The sequence below is a fragment of the Cupressus sempervirens genome, chromosome 6, assembly GCF_028749045.1.
Source record: "Cupressus sempervirens isolate cs-2001-9-10 chromosome 6, ASM2874904v1, whole genome shotgun sequence".
Classification (NCBI taxonomy): domain Eukaryota; kingdom Viridiplantae; phylum Streptophyta; class Pinopsida; order Cupressales; family Cupressaceae; genus Cupressus; species Cupressus sempervirens.
Window position 1 is genome coordinate 116,938,653 of NC_143123.1, and position 16,125 is coordinate 116,954,777.

General features: G+C 33.3%; 1 protein-coding gene and 1 long non-coding RNA gene across 3 annotated transcripts in view; both read left to right on the top strand.

The window, feature by feature from the left end:
• LOC149551489 (uncharacterized) overlaps nucleotides 1-3,228 on the top strand; it is a 42,068-nt gene extending 38,840 nt beyond the window's left edge. For both annotated transcript variants that reach the window (XR_016352755.1, XR_016352756.1), the window contains one exon: nucleotides 3,020-3,228. This is a non-coding gene — a long non-coding RNA (uncharacterized LOC149551489). The remainder of the gene's footprint in view (nucleotides 1-3,019) is intronic.
• A 6,821-nt stretch (nucleotides 3,229-10,049) lies between these two features.
• Nucleotides 10,050-13,287, top strand: LOC149551490 (uncharacterized). The gene is made up of 4 exons (XM_089786984.1): nucleotides 10,050-11,998; nucleotides 12,114-12,265; nucleotides 12,395-12,786; nucleotides 12,927-13,287. The coding sequence occupies exons 3-4, from the start codon at nucleotides 12,694-12,696 to the stop codon at nucleotides 13,272-13,274; spliced, it is 441 nt and encodes a 146-aa protein (XP_089643110.1). The 5' UTR covers nucleotides 10,050-11,998; nucleotides 12,114-12,265; nucleotides 12,395-12,693; the 3' UTR covers nucleotides 13,275-13,287.
• Nucleotides 13,288-16,125: the final 2,838 nt, after the last annotated feature.

Consider the following 16,125-nt stretch of genomic DNA (forward strand, 5'->3'; position numbering starts at 1 on the left):
TTGACCTTTGAATATGCCTACCTCTATTTACGTTTCACTGTTACAGATATAAGAAATATAATGTCAAACTTTACCGACATCAAATGGTCGATGTGTTACGTCTCCCTCTACAATTGGATACCAATAATCTGAATCCTTGAATTAAAAGTCTGGAGTAGTTAAAATTCATTAAAGGATTAAACAATGAAGATTGAAATTGTAAACATGAAAGTCCACCAAGAATTAAAAAAGTAGCAATATTATTGCTGTAATGTCCACCTAACTATACAAATGAAACTAGCCTTGTTATCGTAACGACAATTTTCTTTAGCAAGAAATGAGTGGCAATGTTATTGTCACTCCCAACTTGCATCAAATAACGAAGGATATAGGAAGCCTTTGAGGATCCGAATGGTTTCTACATCTTTTGTACATTTTTATAATATATATATATATATATATATATATATATATATATATATATATATATATATATATATTTTAAAGAAGTGTAAACCCCTTGACCTGGAGCTATGAATCAGGGAGGCTACAAACGGGGGACTTCATCCCTGTGAGATTTGAACCTTGATGGTAAGGATAACAACTCAACAACTTAATCATCACAACATGCCACTATTGGCATAATATTTTATATATTGATATATATCATGGTTTTCGGTTTTCTTAAGGTCTATACAGCATTGGGTTTGAAGTTTATGTATACCATTACCCTACTTTTATCCCACAACACTTTTGTAAGGAACAACTGCACACATTTGAGATGACTCTGACTGTGTTTATGACCTCAAGATATTTCTTACAATTTTTAAAAAAATGAGGACTAGAGGATATAATTATGGTTGCCTTTGGTATGGGTAGACTTGGAAAACCCAAGGGATGTGTTCTTGGGGATGTATGCATTTTGTGTATACTTGTAGGTGATGTGATTGAGGATCTTATTAGCTGTTGTAGATGCAATACCATAGTCGTGTTTCATATTCATTAACAAATAGGTAGCTTTGAGGAATTGGATTTAGTGTTTGTAAAAAATGATGCGCTTTGTACAACCAAATTTAGTTGTAAATTGGAAAGGTTTTTACAAGGCACATAAGCACCTTGATAAACTCAATCAAAAGATTTGTAGAAGATTTGATTGCAATGAGTCTATGTTATGTTTTTGCTTAGTAGCAATTGAAGAACTTTGGTCTTCTAAAGATTTGTGATCATGGTTGTGTAATTAGTCTCCAGTGATGACCATGATAAATGAATTGTGGTGAAGGAAAATGGAAATGGTAAAAATAAATCAAGTATGTGTTGTAAAGGAGAAACAAAACTTCCAAATTGTATCCAACTTCGAAAAAGAGTAGGCTTCTAAAATGGTACTTGTAAAATGTTAAGATTTGGTTGTATAACTTGGTTTGGTTAGTATTGCCTTGTAGTTTGTTGTACTCTAGTGTTTTATGCATATGTTTAAGATGTAATTTTGAAGGATATTGAGTGATTATTATTTGATACACATTTAATAGTAGCAAAGTAATAGATCTCAATGCTATCTGTTTTTAAATTACACACATGGGAACATGATACACTTGATCAAGACAAGTGTTTAAAAAAAAATAAAAATGTAAACTAGATAATCAGGTTACCTATGGCATAGGAACCTAAATAGTGAAAGCATAAGTGTAAGGAATGTAAATTAAAGACACCATCAATAAGACAATTGGATACAACATAGTGAAAGCGTAAGTGTAAGGAATGCAAATTAAAGACACCATCAATAAGACAATTGGATTCAATGTCGTAGATAGTGTTAAAAAATATATTTTAGTTTGAAAAACTTAGGTGAAATTAAAGCCATGTGGTTACAAGTATTGCATGTGGAAAAATGATACATTTGATAAGGCAAACATTGAAATGATATAATGTTAATTAGATATATAAGGAAATATAATGAAAAGAGGAGAAAAATATAATGAATGCGGGAAACATATTTGTGGTAAGATTAAAATTATAGAGATACAAAGTCAAAGATATAGCCTGTTAACATTTATCCCTGACTATGCGTTGAATTATACGATTTTCTCTTGAAGATAGTGTTAGAAAGCGCATCTAGTTTGATAAATTTATATCATGTAATTAAATATAATAAATAATTGGCAGTGTTAAGAAAAGAGAGATACGTTGCTGCTAGGTGAAGTTATATGCGGAGCCACAGATTTAAGAATATGCCAGGGTAAAATTACATCACATAAATTATAGTAGTGTATTATTTTTTAGATTGATAAAATCTTAACGTGAATGTTATTTTGTGTATGTGCACATTTTTTATATCGGCTTGGTTATTCAACTTGAAAGTGACTTCATGGGTCGGTGGTGGTTGAATTTACAAAATTTTGTTCTTAAAAGTCTATTTTGAGATGTTGCTTAGTGGACCATTGTTGGATGCATGAAGGTAATAAGATTTTTTGAGCATGTGCGCAAGCTCTTTAAAAATAAGTTGGAGATTGAAGTCTCATGTGATCATGACGTCTTTTGCGTATTGAAAATAAAGATAAAAAATAATACGGTTATTTTTGATTAATGAAAGCCTTACAATAATTTTTTTTTTGAAAACTCATCAAAATATTATTGAATAGGTTTATAGTTGATGTTCTGTTTATACATGTGAATGTATTCCTGGATATAGTAGAAGATAAAAACTGTTTGGGAAAGTTTTTGTTCAATGTCATCTGTGAAAATTTGATTTAGTTTGGTAAATGCGTAAATAAACAATATGCATTTTGTAAATAACGTCATTCTATAAAATAGTTTAAAGTGTTTTCTTAGATTTTGATTATATTTGCTTGTATATTTTTGTTAGAAATTAGTCCTATAGGTGGATTTTTAAAAAATAGTTTGAAGTGTGTTTTTCTTAGATTTTGATTATATTTGCTTCTATTTTTTTGTTTAGAAACTAGTCTTATAGGTGGATATGGCATTTTACTCTCAAACAATTCCAAAGTGAATTTTGACCGAGTAAGGCGACCTATTTTTTGTGCAGGACATCATTTTAGCACATCTTTTCTTGGTTTCACATGTTTGCTGATTGTTCAAGTACATCTAGCATAGGGTACCTTTTTTTTGGGTTTTAGAATGTAGCAATTTTCTCTACAAAATGGTGTAAACTTGGAAATTACTACTTTCATTTTAAGGTTCTTTGTATTGTTTGAGAAATCCCACAATAAAAAAGTTCAACATTTTTGCTAAAAATTGGTTATTAAAACCAACATTTTAAACTAAAATTTCACTTTCTCACATTATAATAGTTAGATTATTTTCTTTACGATTTCAAATTTTGATAGAAGCTTTTTTTTGAGGTGTAGTTAATAGATTGTAACCTATGAAACTAAATTGTAAATTATTTTTATATAATATTTAAAAGTCTGTTTTTGAAAAATAAACACCATTTTAAAAAGCAAAAAATGTGTCATCATGCATAACCTTATTTATTTGCAAGTACCAAAGGGGCTTCATTTTCATCAGTACCCAATGTTCACACAACCTTTTTTTAATTCAAAGGATGACATTATGTTTAGTTAATTATACATTTATAATCTTAAAGTAACGCTTGTATTTTGGGTCATGACATTTTGTTGCATATTTTTCCTTAAAAAAGGACATCAACACATTATAATTCTTGGGCATTTTTAGATTCCCCCCTCCTCAATTTACTACTTTCCCTTATACAATAAAGTAATATTTAATATGTATAAAAATAAGTTTTTAATTTAAAAAAAAAACTATAAACTATATTTCTTGCATATCTCATTTTGTGGTTTAAGAATCTACAAATTGATATGTTAAGGTCATTACATTTGTAGGTAGATCCCAAATTTTAGAAGTCACTTCCTATAGGAAATGTAAAATGGATAGTGGGGAGGTGTAGCGAAGTGCCTTTATATGAATCCTAGGGATTTGAATTTTTTTTTGAGGTTGAGCTTTTTTTGAAGGCTAGGGAACTTACCTAATGTTTTTTTGGTTACTGTGTGCTATACATTTTTGGTTACTGTGTGCTATACATGTGTAAGGTGTTTGTTTTTGTTTTCAAAAATCAAAATTATAATTTTTTTTACATAGTTTCATTAGAAGGCTTTAGAGGACCAAACTTTTGACAAAGGGAATATCCTATATGATCACATTCATAATGAGCAAGATAAAATAAATGGATGATTGTTTTGGAATCATTAGTTGACGTAGAAATAATTTATATCTTTATTTTGATTGGTAAACGATGTAGCCTAGAATTTAATTTATTTATAAAGTTTTAAATTTTACAACTTTGTCCACGTGCAATGGTAGGAAAGAGAGGAGTTAAGAAAATTCTTGACTTTTCTTGAGACTAAACTTTAGAATGAAATACGTCTTGCTTTACTTGGTTTGGTTTACCTTATCGAAGACAAGGATCTTCATTTACGAAAATGAACAATATCCCTATTATTTCTTTTCTAATTTTGGTCCCTTATAGCAACCCCATTTTTGTGACTTTCTTTACATCTTTAAAACCCATATGTTTTAATTACATGTACAATGTTACATTAGAGAGTAAATGTGATCCATGAATAAATATGATACATCGGGAACAGTTGCAATATGTCTGAATTTTGTAATATCATTGGATCTATTACCAAGCATTATTTAGGTAGAAATGAACTACCTTAATTTCCTCCTTAAATGTTGCATCCAAAGTAAGTACAAAAGCTAGTTCATGCCCTGACTCCATTGCCATTTTGTTAGTGCTACTTAAATATTAAATGCTATTTTATAAAACAATAGAAATTCGATAACCTAACCTAGATTGATAAAGTGTGATAATCTGAGCAAATAAATGAAAAGATACTATCCAATACTTTAATTGAACTCTTGTAATACTTGGTAGTGAAATGCTACTAAGTTGGAGATTAGTTACGAAAGAGGAAAGACGAGCAATAAAAATATTGAGAGGCAAGTTGGAACTAATTTGGAAGCTAAATGAAATTACATGCCCTCTAGCTATGGTTATAAAATACATCTTCCTTCATCTTTTTAGTTAACATAAAAGAAATCTCTATAGGGTAGTTCTTTAATTAGCCTTCATAATCTAAAAGTAGAATAGTATGGCATTCAGGCGCCCAATGATCCCCCTTAAACAGATTATTCTATGACCTTCTAGAGGAAACCTTTATTTCATGAAATGAAGGTGATGACCCATCATCTGATATACACAATGACCCTAAGACAAATGGATAGTTTATAATCAATCATCATTGAAATATAAAACAAACGTACTATAGATCAAATCAACTAAAGAAATTTGCCTAGAACATTAGGAAGTCATATTTGTGTCTATATAAAAATAGAAACTATTTATCCATGAAGAATATATTGCCAAATGTAGAATTGAACAAGTAAATATTTCTCCCATCAGCTTGTGCGTGTGTGCGTGCTTGTGTGGGTGCATGTTGATAAAATTGAAGAGCTTGGATAGCAATCTGTGTGTGTGTGTGTGTGCATGCGTTGATAATATTTTGGAGCTTGGATAGCAATCCATTATATATCCAAGCTAATAAAACAAACCCATGGAACATATTGATAAGCATGAATCCAAAAGAGCACCATATAGCAAAATAATCTATAGAGAAAAAATGTGTTCAAAGCTCAAGACCGATATTGAACATTGGAAGATTTAATAGATAAGAGTTTTAAGTATCAAGGTAATCATAACTTATAAATCATGATTAGACAAAAGTAAACTAGTATTTATGAAATTGCTAGAACAATGTTAAAAATATGAACATGCAGAGAACTCATAATTTGAATCAAGAAGTGGTAAAAGTAGGAATACAATTAAGATCTTCAAAATACTCTATATAATTACACGTTAAAATATATATGACGAGATTAATTGTCTTAACGAAAAGAAATTAGTGGAACTCTTTAGTTACAGTCAAAAGTGACAATTCAAAGAGAGGCCTAACTTGTCCTTAGGCGAATTTCAAGTTTGACTGACTAATCTCTTCACACAACAAATATTATGTCACATAGCCTCACCTCAAAACAAATGATATTAAAACCAAATCTTCGCTAGAATACAATCATATAAGGAAAAATAAAAATAAAATCAGACTATACGTATACATACATATGTATGTATGTAAGCATATTTGCAAGTTTCTTAGAGGAATCATTCTTAAACAAATATCCCTCACAAAACATAGGTCTAAAAAGTAAATTTAATATATCCAATCAGGGGAGTTTTGTATTACTAGCTAACGACATAGAATTGTATTATAAGTATATAGACGTGTCAATACTAGGACATATTCAAACTAAAATTACAGACATGTTATCAACATAGTTTATCCACCTATGCTGAATTGAAGACCACAAAGTTTCTAACAACCCTAACCCTAGACACCCAAAATTTAAGTGAAAGCATGGGACATATCTCAATTCTTTATTTTCTCCCTTTTACTTGGCTTGGAGTGCTAGTCTATTCAACTTTTTTTTTTTTTGTCTTCTTATTCATCATCACTATGCCGTACTTTATGTTGAGCATAAAATACTGATTCTAGTGACTAATGGAAGTCTCTTAGCAATACTTGATGGTAAGGATGTGGATGACCTGTACTAGGTGATGCATTGGTTATTATGTATATTTTGTAGGATAAACACATATCTCTAATGGCTAGACATAGAGCTCTAATGGTTAGTTTATCTGTATCCATGACATGAAGGATGGTAGCCACAAATAATGCTATAATTTTTGTATTTGACTTGGGTTTATATTTGCTAGCATTGAGAATTCTTTCCCCATGAATTTCACATGATATGTAGATAAATTCATTAAAATTTGCCAATTTTATTGTGAGTTTCATATGATATGTAGATAAGACAAAATGATGACATATTGGAAATTCATAATTTAAAATTTAAATCATAATTGATGTATGCATTAGTTTGACTTGAGGTTTGCAAAGATGAATGGAAAAAAGAAAAAAAGTAGGGCTGTTTGATGATAATAATTTAGGTCTCTTGAAATAAATTCAACCACAACTAGATTTGAAAAATTAAATAAAGTATTTAATTTAAATAAACATTTGCATCATCAAAATGTAATCAATCATTTGCATTCAACTCATCTCACAAGACTAACATAGATAAGATAAGATAAAGATAAATTTATTAATGTCCAACAAGAGACCAATGAGGAACTAAGGGACTGGAAACAATACAAAGGGCAAAATGCTAGCAGAGGGAGCACCAAATGACGTCCGTGGAAAGAATGTGAAAGCAAAAACAACAAAAGAACCAAGAAAAAGGAATAACAATAACTAAGAACTCTTCATAGGCGAGAAGTAGTCCAGAATGGAAAGGTGGACATTAGGGCAATAAGGTACTCTTGAAGGTCGCCTCTGAGGTCTACTAGAGGGATGTTGTCAAGTGTAATATCTGTGGGGTCTCATAGATCTGGTGTGCACCAAGATAGTGTAGAGAGGCCGCTTCGATCCTTGGGTAGGAATTGTACAATTGAAGAAAGATGTGATAAGCTGTGTAGGGGTTGATGTTGAGGAAAGCTGGAGCTGTATAGTGTGCTCGCGAAGCTGCATGGTCTCTTGAAGGTAGAGTGCAAGACAATGTTAGTCAATATATTTGAAGAATGAGGGAAGAGATCGACACTCTCTGAACAAACAATAGAATCTCCTTCAGATCTCATAGTAAATGGGACAATGAAAAATAAAGTAAGACTTGGTTTCAACCTCCTTGAGGAGACAAAGCCGATAGATCTTGTCCTTACTAATCTGGTGATCAGTTTGAATGCATAGGCGGAGAGAACCCACCCTAAAAGATCCCAAGGAGATGCGAAGAGCATGAGTCCGACGATGAGTGAGGTACAAGGGACGTAAGATGATCTTGTCTTGGATATCAAGAAAGTGCTCATCATAGAAGGCCATGCATGGACGAAGGCCACCTGGGGGATTCCTCTAGGTCCTGATAATATACTGTCTATAGATGTCAAGTCTAACATATTCATTCAACTCCTCCCGAGGTGGAAGAAGATGGGCTGGAGCGTCCAGAAAAAATTGGAAGAGGGAAGACAATCCAAACTAATACTAATTGAGCCCAAGAGAGTAGAGACTTGGGTGTACCAACAACAAGACCTATGTCCAGAGTTTGAACCCGCAACCTCCATAGAGGAACAATAAGCTAAGTAGGAATATCTGTAACGATCATCAGAGGAATCAACAAAGCTCTAGAGCCAGTGAAGAAGCCAAACTAAATCAAAGATAGTCCCCAATTTGAAGGGTGAGCACCAAACTCAGCCAAAACGATGCTGTGTGGTGTGAATCGGTGAGATTTGATAATGCCCTGAAGGAAAAGAGTTTGGAGTCTCTCAATAGAGGCCCAATCAGACTCTAAGAAGGAGGGCCCCCAAACAGTAGAGCCATAGAGGATAATCAACTTGACCAGGAAGTCAAGAAGAGACATCTTAGTCGTGGTGTCCTAGAAGTGGTGTTGAAAACACTGTCGCTCAAAAATAACAAGGGGATCAAGCCCCTTGTTGACTTTGGGCTGCATAGTTGGTCTTAGGTTGAATCGAGGTCTAGAAAACTTAACCCCCAAGTAAGTATATGAAGAAGCAATCTCGATCTTGGTACCCTAACAGTAAAAATGGAGATGGGATGTCCTCAAACAATTGAACACCATAACCTAAGTCTTTCCCAGATTTACAACTAGCTCATGTGAGTCGTAGAAAGAGGCCAAGCCATCAAGGAGCCACTGAAGACCATCGGGAGAAGATGCTAGGAGAATCACATCATCAACAAATAGGAGAATAGAGATCAATACTTGATGTAGATAACAGCCATCGCCAGGGAGCGAACAATCATGGAGAAAAGCGTTAAGCTCGTTGATGTAAATGCCAAAGAGAGAGGGGAAGAGAGGACAACCCTGTTTCACCCCGATAGTGCTCTGGATAGGATCAAAGAAGCCCTGTGGAGTCTCGAATCTGACCTCAATGTGCTCGTATAACCTCATAATAGTTGTAAGAAGAATCTCTAAGATCTCGATGTCCTTAAGATGTTGAAAGAGAGCTGCCCGAGGAACAGAGTCAAAAGCTTTGCGGAAGTGAATAAAACAACAATAAACTTTCATTGAGTAGTGGCGAGCCTCCTCAACGATGGCCCATAAAGTCAAAATGTGATCATTGGTTTGAAAATTTGAACAAAACCAAGCCTAACCTCTAGCCTGACAATGTCGCTGATCGAGTTCACTGGACAGGATACTGTTCAACATAGTCACATAGTGTTTGGCGAAGGTATGCCTAACCATGATGGTCTTGTAATTTTTGGGATCATAGGTTGGTGCAGATTCATGGATCAGATAGATAATATGTCGTGACCAAGAGTCGGAAAGTCAACGCAAACCACTCGATTAAAGAGCACTGTAAGAAAGGGACCCAAGATGGAGATACCCAACTCGAAGAATTTAGCTTGAAATCCTTCCTCATCTAGAGTTCTGCTATTGTTCATAACTTTAACTGCCTCACTAATGTGGGAAAAGAGAAGAGATAACAACAGGTGGGGGGAGGGGAGGATGAGATGGAGAGGGGGCTGGCTAGGAATATCATAGAGTGTGGAGGTGTGGGAGGCAAGGGAGTGAAGGGGGGGGTGCGTGGTGTTGGCGAGGAAACGTGGTGCACCAAAAGAGCTTTGGGGACTGGAAGAACATGGCACAAAGAGACTTACACTGCAATAAAGTGAACTTTCATTTCTTATGGCAAAGAAAGTGGTGGTAGTTGACCTCAACTAAGAGAAAGAGGAGGAAGAAGTAGTGGGTGGAACAGAGCAAAGCATGCGATGAAAGGATTTGCAGTCCAACACAATTTTTTTTATGTTGAGCTCATCAAATTAACATATACATAGAGCATAAACACAAAACTTTTCATCAGTTTGTCAATTAATGGCTTGTAAAACTAAAACCTAGCATTGGATCAATTTTACATAATTCAAATTGTCAATTAAAAACTTCTCTCTAACTATTTAGATTTAGTCTCTTGTTTTCACCAATTTGAAGTTACATAAGAAGTTATGTTAGTCTAGATTTTTTTAGAGTAACATCTCATACAATCTAGAAATTATTCTTTTATTTTCTATTTTCCATTTTATAATCTTGTACTAGTTTAATTTTCAATGACGTAAACTACAAGATTCATCTTTTAGAACATATTGAATCTCGAAATAATTGACTCGGTTCATATTTTATAGACCATTCTCATAATTAAAAAATCATAATGGAAAAATAGATCTATTAAATATTTCAAGCAGAAAAAGAGACTCACCACCAGTCAAGAGAGTCTTCCAAGTCAACGAGTTAGGCATGGCTTACTGGGTCAAAATGACTCGTGACTCCGGCTCAACGGGTTAGGGAGGGTGACTCGCATGACTTGCTGGTCATGACTGGCTCGACCCAGCTGCGACAATGAATATCTAACAAAGTGAAAACAATAAAAGATGCTTGTTTTTTAAATAATCTTTTCGATTTTTTTTTTATCCTTAAGACCTTAAAAAGGCTTTCACAACACTATTGTGTGTGTGTGTGTGTGTGTGAGAGAGAGAGAGAGAGAGAGAGAGAGAGAGAGAGAGAGAGAGAGAGAGAGCCATTGTTTTGCAACCAGCTGAAAGAAAGGATAAAAGCTTGCATTTGTGACATTGGAGCAACTATATGCTTGCATTTAGATCATCAAGGAGTTTATAGGAGCTCTTCTCAACACTTCTCAACTCATTTCAAAGAGGTAAGAATTGATTTTTCAGATTTTTCAGATTTTTTTTTCTATGCTTATGGGTTTTTTGGATTTTTTTTTTTTGGTATATTTATGGGTCTTGTTTTACTTTAGATCTTCATAAAATACAATGCTTAAATGGTAATATTTGGTCTAAAATTTCTTATTGTAGCAACCTTGACATTTTTCCTTACTCATAATGGCTCCTCCAAGTAAAAAATTCAAGCTCTCTAAAGGCAATAAAAAAGATGAGTGCTAGAAGTACACCATAGACTTTTCGGGTAGAGGTAGAACTCAAACAAAATGCTTATTTTGTAAGGTCATTAATAGTGGGGGGATAAATAGATTGAAATATCATATTGTTGACATACGTGGCCACGATGTTGAGCCTTGTAAAGTTACAACTCCTAAGGCTCAACGTTTTTGTTATGTTGCCTTAGAAACATATGAACAAGAAAATGAATTAATAAAAAATAAATTAGTAGAGTTAGCTTAGATTGGTTCCACTTCCCTTCCACGCTCATCCAGAATGACTTCTATATCTAGTTTTACACCCCTAGGTTCAATAGTTGTGTTGGAGAAGGTTTTTCCCTTACCCCCATCGTCCTGATGCTTATGCTAGTGGTACTTCTTCTACATCTATTCTTTGCACTGCTAGTGGCGCTACCCCGTCTAGTAGTACTGGCATTACCTTTCGTCCTAGAGTCAGAAAATCTAGGTTGGACAATTTTTTGTACCATGTTCCACTCTTGGTGTGCAACCCTCACTTGAGAGCTTGGTTTGGAATAAGGAGATCCATGAAGCTGGAAGAAGAGCAATTTGCAAGTTTTGGTGTTTTTGCAACATTCCATTTATGGCAGCCAGGTACTTCAACTTCATTTATATTTGATTGTTTTATGTTTTAAATTTTAAATTCAATTTTTAAAATGAAATTTTATAATTTTAACTTGATGTTGAAATATGCTAATTAAAATATTTTAATAAATGTAACAGGACTCCTTATTGGTAGGGGATAATTGATGCGGTTTCCATTTGTGGTGCAGGGTTTAAAGCCCCCACTGAAGATGAGTTGAGTGGCCCCCTCTTACTTGAAATGGTTGAGGAGATGAAACTTGAGTTGGAGGACCATAGAAAGATTTAGAGTCAAAGGGGGTGTTATGACAGATGGATGGACAGATAAGAGGAATAGAACTCTCATTAATTTTATTATTTCCAGTGAAGGTAGTTCATCATCCTCTACTTCTTGAAGTCTAAAATTTAATGTATTATTGAATAATTAATTTTTTGTTTTACTGACTATTCAATGATAATTATTTTGTTTTATTTTCACTTTCAGGATCCACCATTTTTTGAAGTCTATAGATGCTTCCTCACGTGTCAAAAATGCAAAATTATTATGTGAGGCTATTGAGAAGGTCATAAGGGAGGTGGGGGAAGAGAATGTTGTTCAGGTGGTGACTGATAATGCCCATAATTATGCTGCTGCAGGTAAAATTTTAACTTCTAAGTTTCTGAATTTTCTATTTTAGTTTTTCATTAAATTTTAAAAATTAAAAGTTTTTAAACACATTTAAATTTTTAATTGTTTACTAAGTTACTAATTTAAAATTACTGTAGAAAAACTTTTGATGGAGAGACACCCAAGAATCTTTTGGACTCCATGTGTAGCCCATTGTCTTGACCTCATGCTAGAGGATATTGGCAAAGATTGAATGGGTGAAATCATGTGTTGCTAAGGTCAAAAATATTTGCAAGTTCATCTACAATCATGCCTTGGTCCTCAACATTATGAGGGAATACACGGAGGGAAAGGAGTTGGCTCATCCCTATATCACAAGATTTACCTATAATTTTATCACACTAAAATCCTTGTTGAGTTCAAGGTTACTTTTGAGGTGCATGTTTGTTGGTCCACAATGGACTTCCTCCTCCTTTGCCACCACCCTTGTAGGAAAAAATGCATTTATGATGAAGAAGGTTTTTGGGAGCCGTGTAAGGAGATTGTGGAGGTAATTTAAATTTTAAAAACTTAAGTCTTAAAATTTTATAAATTAATTTATCTGATACATATTTTTGTTTTATTTTCATTATACAACTTTGCAAAGTTTCATCATTTACTAAATTGTTTTTTTGTTTAATTGTTTTGTAGATCACTGAGTCCCTTGTATCCCTCTTACGAGTTACTGATGGGGAGAAGCCTGCTATGGGCTACATATATTACTACATGGATAGGACCAAGGAGGCTATTAGAGTCAAATATGTAGGAGTTGAGGACAAGTATGACCCTATTTGGAATATAATTGATAGGAGATGGCAAAATCAACTTCATAGATCCATCCATGCAACAACCTATTACATCAATCCGACATACCGTTTTCGTAAAGATTTCAAGGTAGATGAGGAGGTTCTTAGTGGCTTATACATTGTGATATTAAAGATGGCCACTAATGCCGCAAATATATTGCTTGAGATGGATGCCTATAATAATACAACATGACCCATTTTTTGAAGTCAAATTTGCAAAGAAGGTCGTACAAAATTATAGCTTAAGCTTTATACAATCTAGTTTCTAAATTTCTAGCTTTGAAGTTCAAATTTTGAAATGAGATATATTTTTTTCTTTTCCTTTTTTCAAAATTCAGATAGATGGTGGTAAATGTTTGGGCCTTCAACCAAAAACTTTTAACAAATTGCCATCCTCATAATGAGCCAACCAAGTAGGACTTTTGGATGTGAGCACAACTGGAGCATGTTCAAGCACATCCACTCAAAGAGGCGTAACAAGTTGCTTGTGGAGAAAATAAATAAGCTAGTCTTTGTGCATTACAACCTACACATTAGGACCAGGGAGATTTTGGATAGTGACACCTCTTCGATTACTCTAAAGGAGGTTGATCTAGAGTTTGAGTGGATCATTGAGGCTATTGGTCCTGTCTTTGATGATGAGGACCTATAGTGGATTCACGAGGTAGATAGAGAGGCTGAGGCCATGGCTATGGCAACAAAGGACCAGAGAGCTACAATTGTTTCTAGTGGCACCTCACAAGCACTATCAGAGACTACAGTTGATCCTAGAGGCACCTCAAAGGCTGATGCTATGGCTAATCAGTCATCAAGGACCTACCTTAGATGCCTTACTAAGAGGCATTTTATAGATTATACAGAGGTTGAGGTTGAGGATGGGGATGAGGATGAGGATGAGGGCTAGGAGCCATAGCTATAGTCTTGTTTTTTATTTAACTTAACATATGATTGAAACATTTGATGATGACTATTGATGTATTGGATTTCACAGATTTGATTTACATTTTGATGGGTTTCATGGATTTATCATTTTATATATCTATGTTTTCTATTTCCTTCAACTACTCTTTAGTATTTAGAAATTTACCTTTGTACTTATGTAATCGACGTATGTTTAACTTTTAAGTATGTGCACTGTGATCAAATTACCTTCTATTTCATGATGTTATTGTGTCTTTAAGATTTATTCAATAATGGGTGCATGGAATGTTCTTTAAATCCTATAAAATCTCAAAATTTCAAGGGTTTTGTCACTTTCCCGAGTCACTACCGAGTCTGGCCGGGTCACGAGTCAAGTTACCCTTGCCGAGTCTAAGTCTCGTTACTTTGATTTTAAGTGATCTTTATTAAATAATTATAATTAGAAATGTATACATATTTCAAGACACATTCAAATAGTATTGTAACTTTTAATGTTCTCTTGTGACATATCAACATCTAAATTTGTAATTTTAAATATTCAATCATTTTATAGTACTTTAGTTTCATTTTAAAAATATAAATCTAATTATTTTCTTTATATTCACTATTTTTACTAATATACACTTTTTAAATGTCTCTTTTATCTTTTTCATCCCATTCAATTATTCTTTCTACCTTATAAATTTCTATTGATTTGCGAGAAAACTATTTTTAATCTCTTGTTTTTATTCCTATTTTTATTCTTTATATTTACAATAGTAAAAATTATATATCTTACATTTGCCCCCTTTTTTTACACATGTTATAATTAGATTACTCTAAAGATTTATTATTTTAATATAAGATTTTTTATTTAAAATATGATTGTACTTCAAAAATTCTAATCAAAACAAACAATTATAATCTATTAACCATGAAACTCAATTACACTTTTCCATTCATGATAATATAATAATTAAATTATACTTTTAATTTATTTGTTGTCATCCTTAATCCTCTTCCAGAATCACAAAATTCCAAGCTAAAAATGATAAACCTTACACCCTTCAAAGGTGCAAGTGCTAGTAGAATCTAAAGAGGGAAACTCACAACACTACCAAACAAAAGAGAATGCCAAGATGATAGGATGACAATTACCCAAAATCTATGTGCACTATAGTTGGAGAGGATGATGATGAATATAATAAATAGGAAACAAATCCCTCCACTATTATGATCTAAAAGTATGTGAAATATCCATACCTCAAAAAGTGTTTGTGAAAATCATTTAGGACAATGACACAAAAAGACCATTAAAAGTAATAAGTAGTTTTAATGATTAGCTTTGCATAGATGTCCTAATAAGAAACCTTACTATAATCTTAATGGAGATACTAATGTGAAAGACCTTATTTAGGGGCGCCATAGGGATATTGTAATTAAAAATATCATTGTTATAAACTACATATGGTGAAGAGTAAAATGAAGAGGAGAGGATAAAGGCTAAAGGGACCTCCTTAGCTTCCTCACATAGTGGGCATATACTTAGTCTATCAAAACCCATTATAATGACCCAATCTGCAGTGGACTCTTTTAAAGAGATAACCAAGAGAATATGCCTACATTTGGATGATTTTTTTAATCCTAAGGAAATAGTGGTTTTGGGTTCGATCTCTTATTTATTGATGAAGTTGTATCCATCCTTAGGGTTATATTCTCCCAATTCTAACCCATCCCAAACTAGGAAATCTTCTACAAGATTAAATGATATATTCCTACTTTCCAAGATCTTCTCTAATTATACTTTCTCTAAGGTAAAGATATTCATATTATCTAGAGATCTCCATTTCTAGACTTTAGACACATTATCTTCAATAGGGGCAAAGTAATACTTTACTAGCTTTCCCGAACTAGATTCTACTAATGATTCAATAGTTTCAAAGTTGGCCATTTTGTCTAATGCCGATGATCATCCCCATAAGTTTGTCTAGAATAGGACCTTCTCTCCTTTACCCAAGTTCTATGTAAGCTTGCCCAAAATGAATTTTCTACATTCTAATATGATCTTCCAAATCCAAAACCGTAGAGGAGGGGATTTTTCCCTTAAAAAAATTAAGGGGCCTTATTAGTTTTGACATTTACAA

Coding starts and splice junctions, on each gene's coding strand:
- LOC149551490 (XM_089786984.1), top strand. CDS start 12,694: ATGGACTTCCTCCTCCTTTGCCACCACCCTTGTAGGAAAAAATGCATT. Junction 12,787..12,926: donor CGTGTAAGGAGATTGTGGAG/GTAATTTAAATT, acceptor ATTGTTTTGTAG/ATCACTGAGTCCCTTGTATC.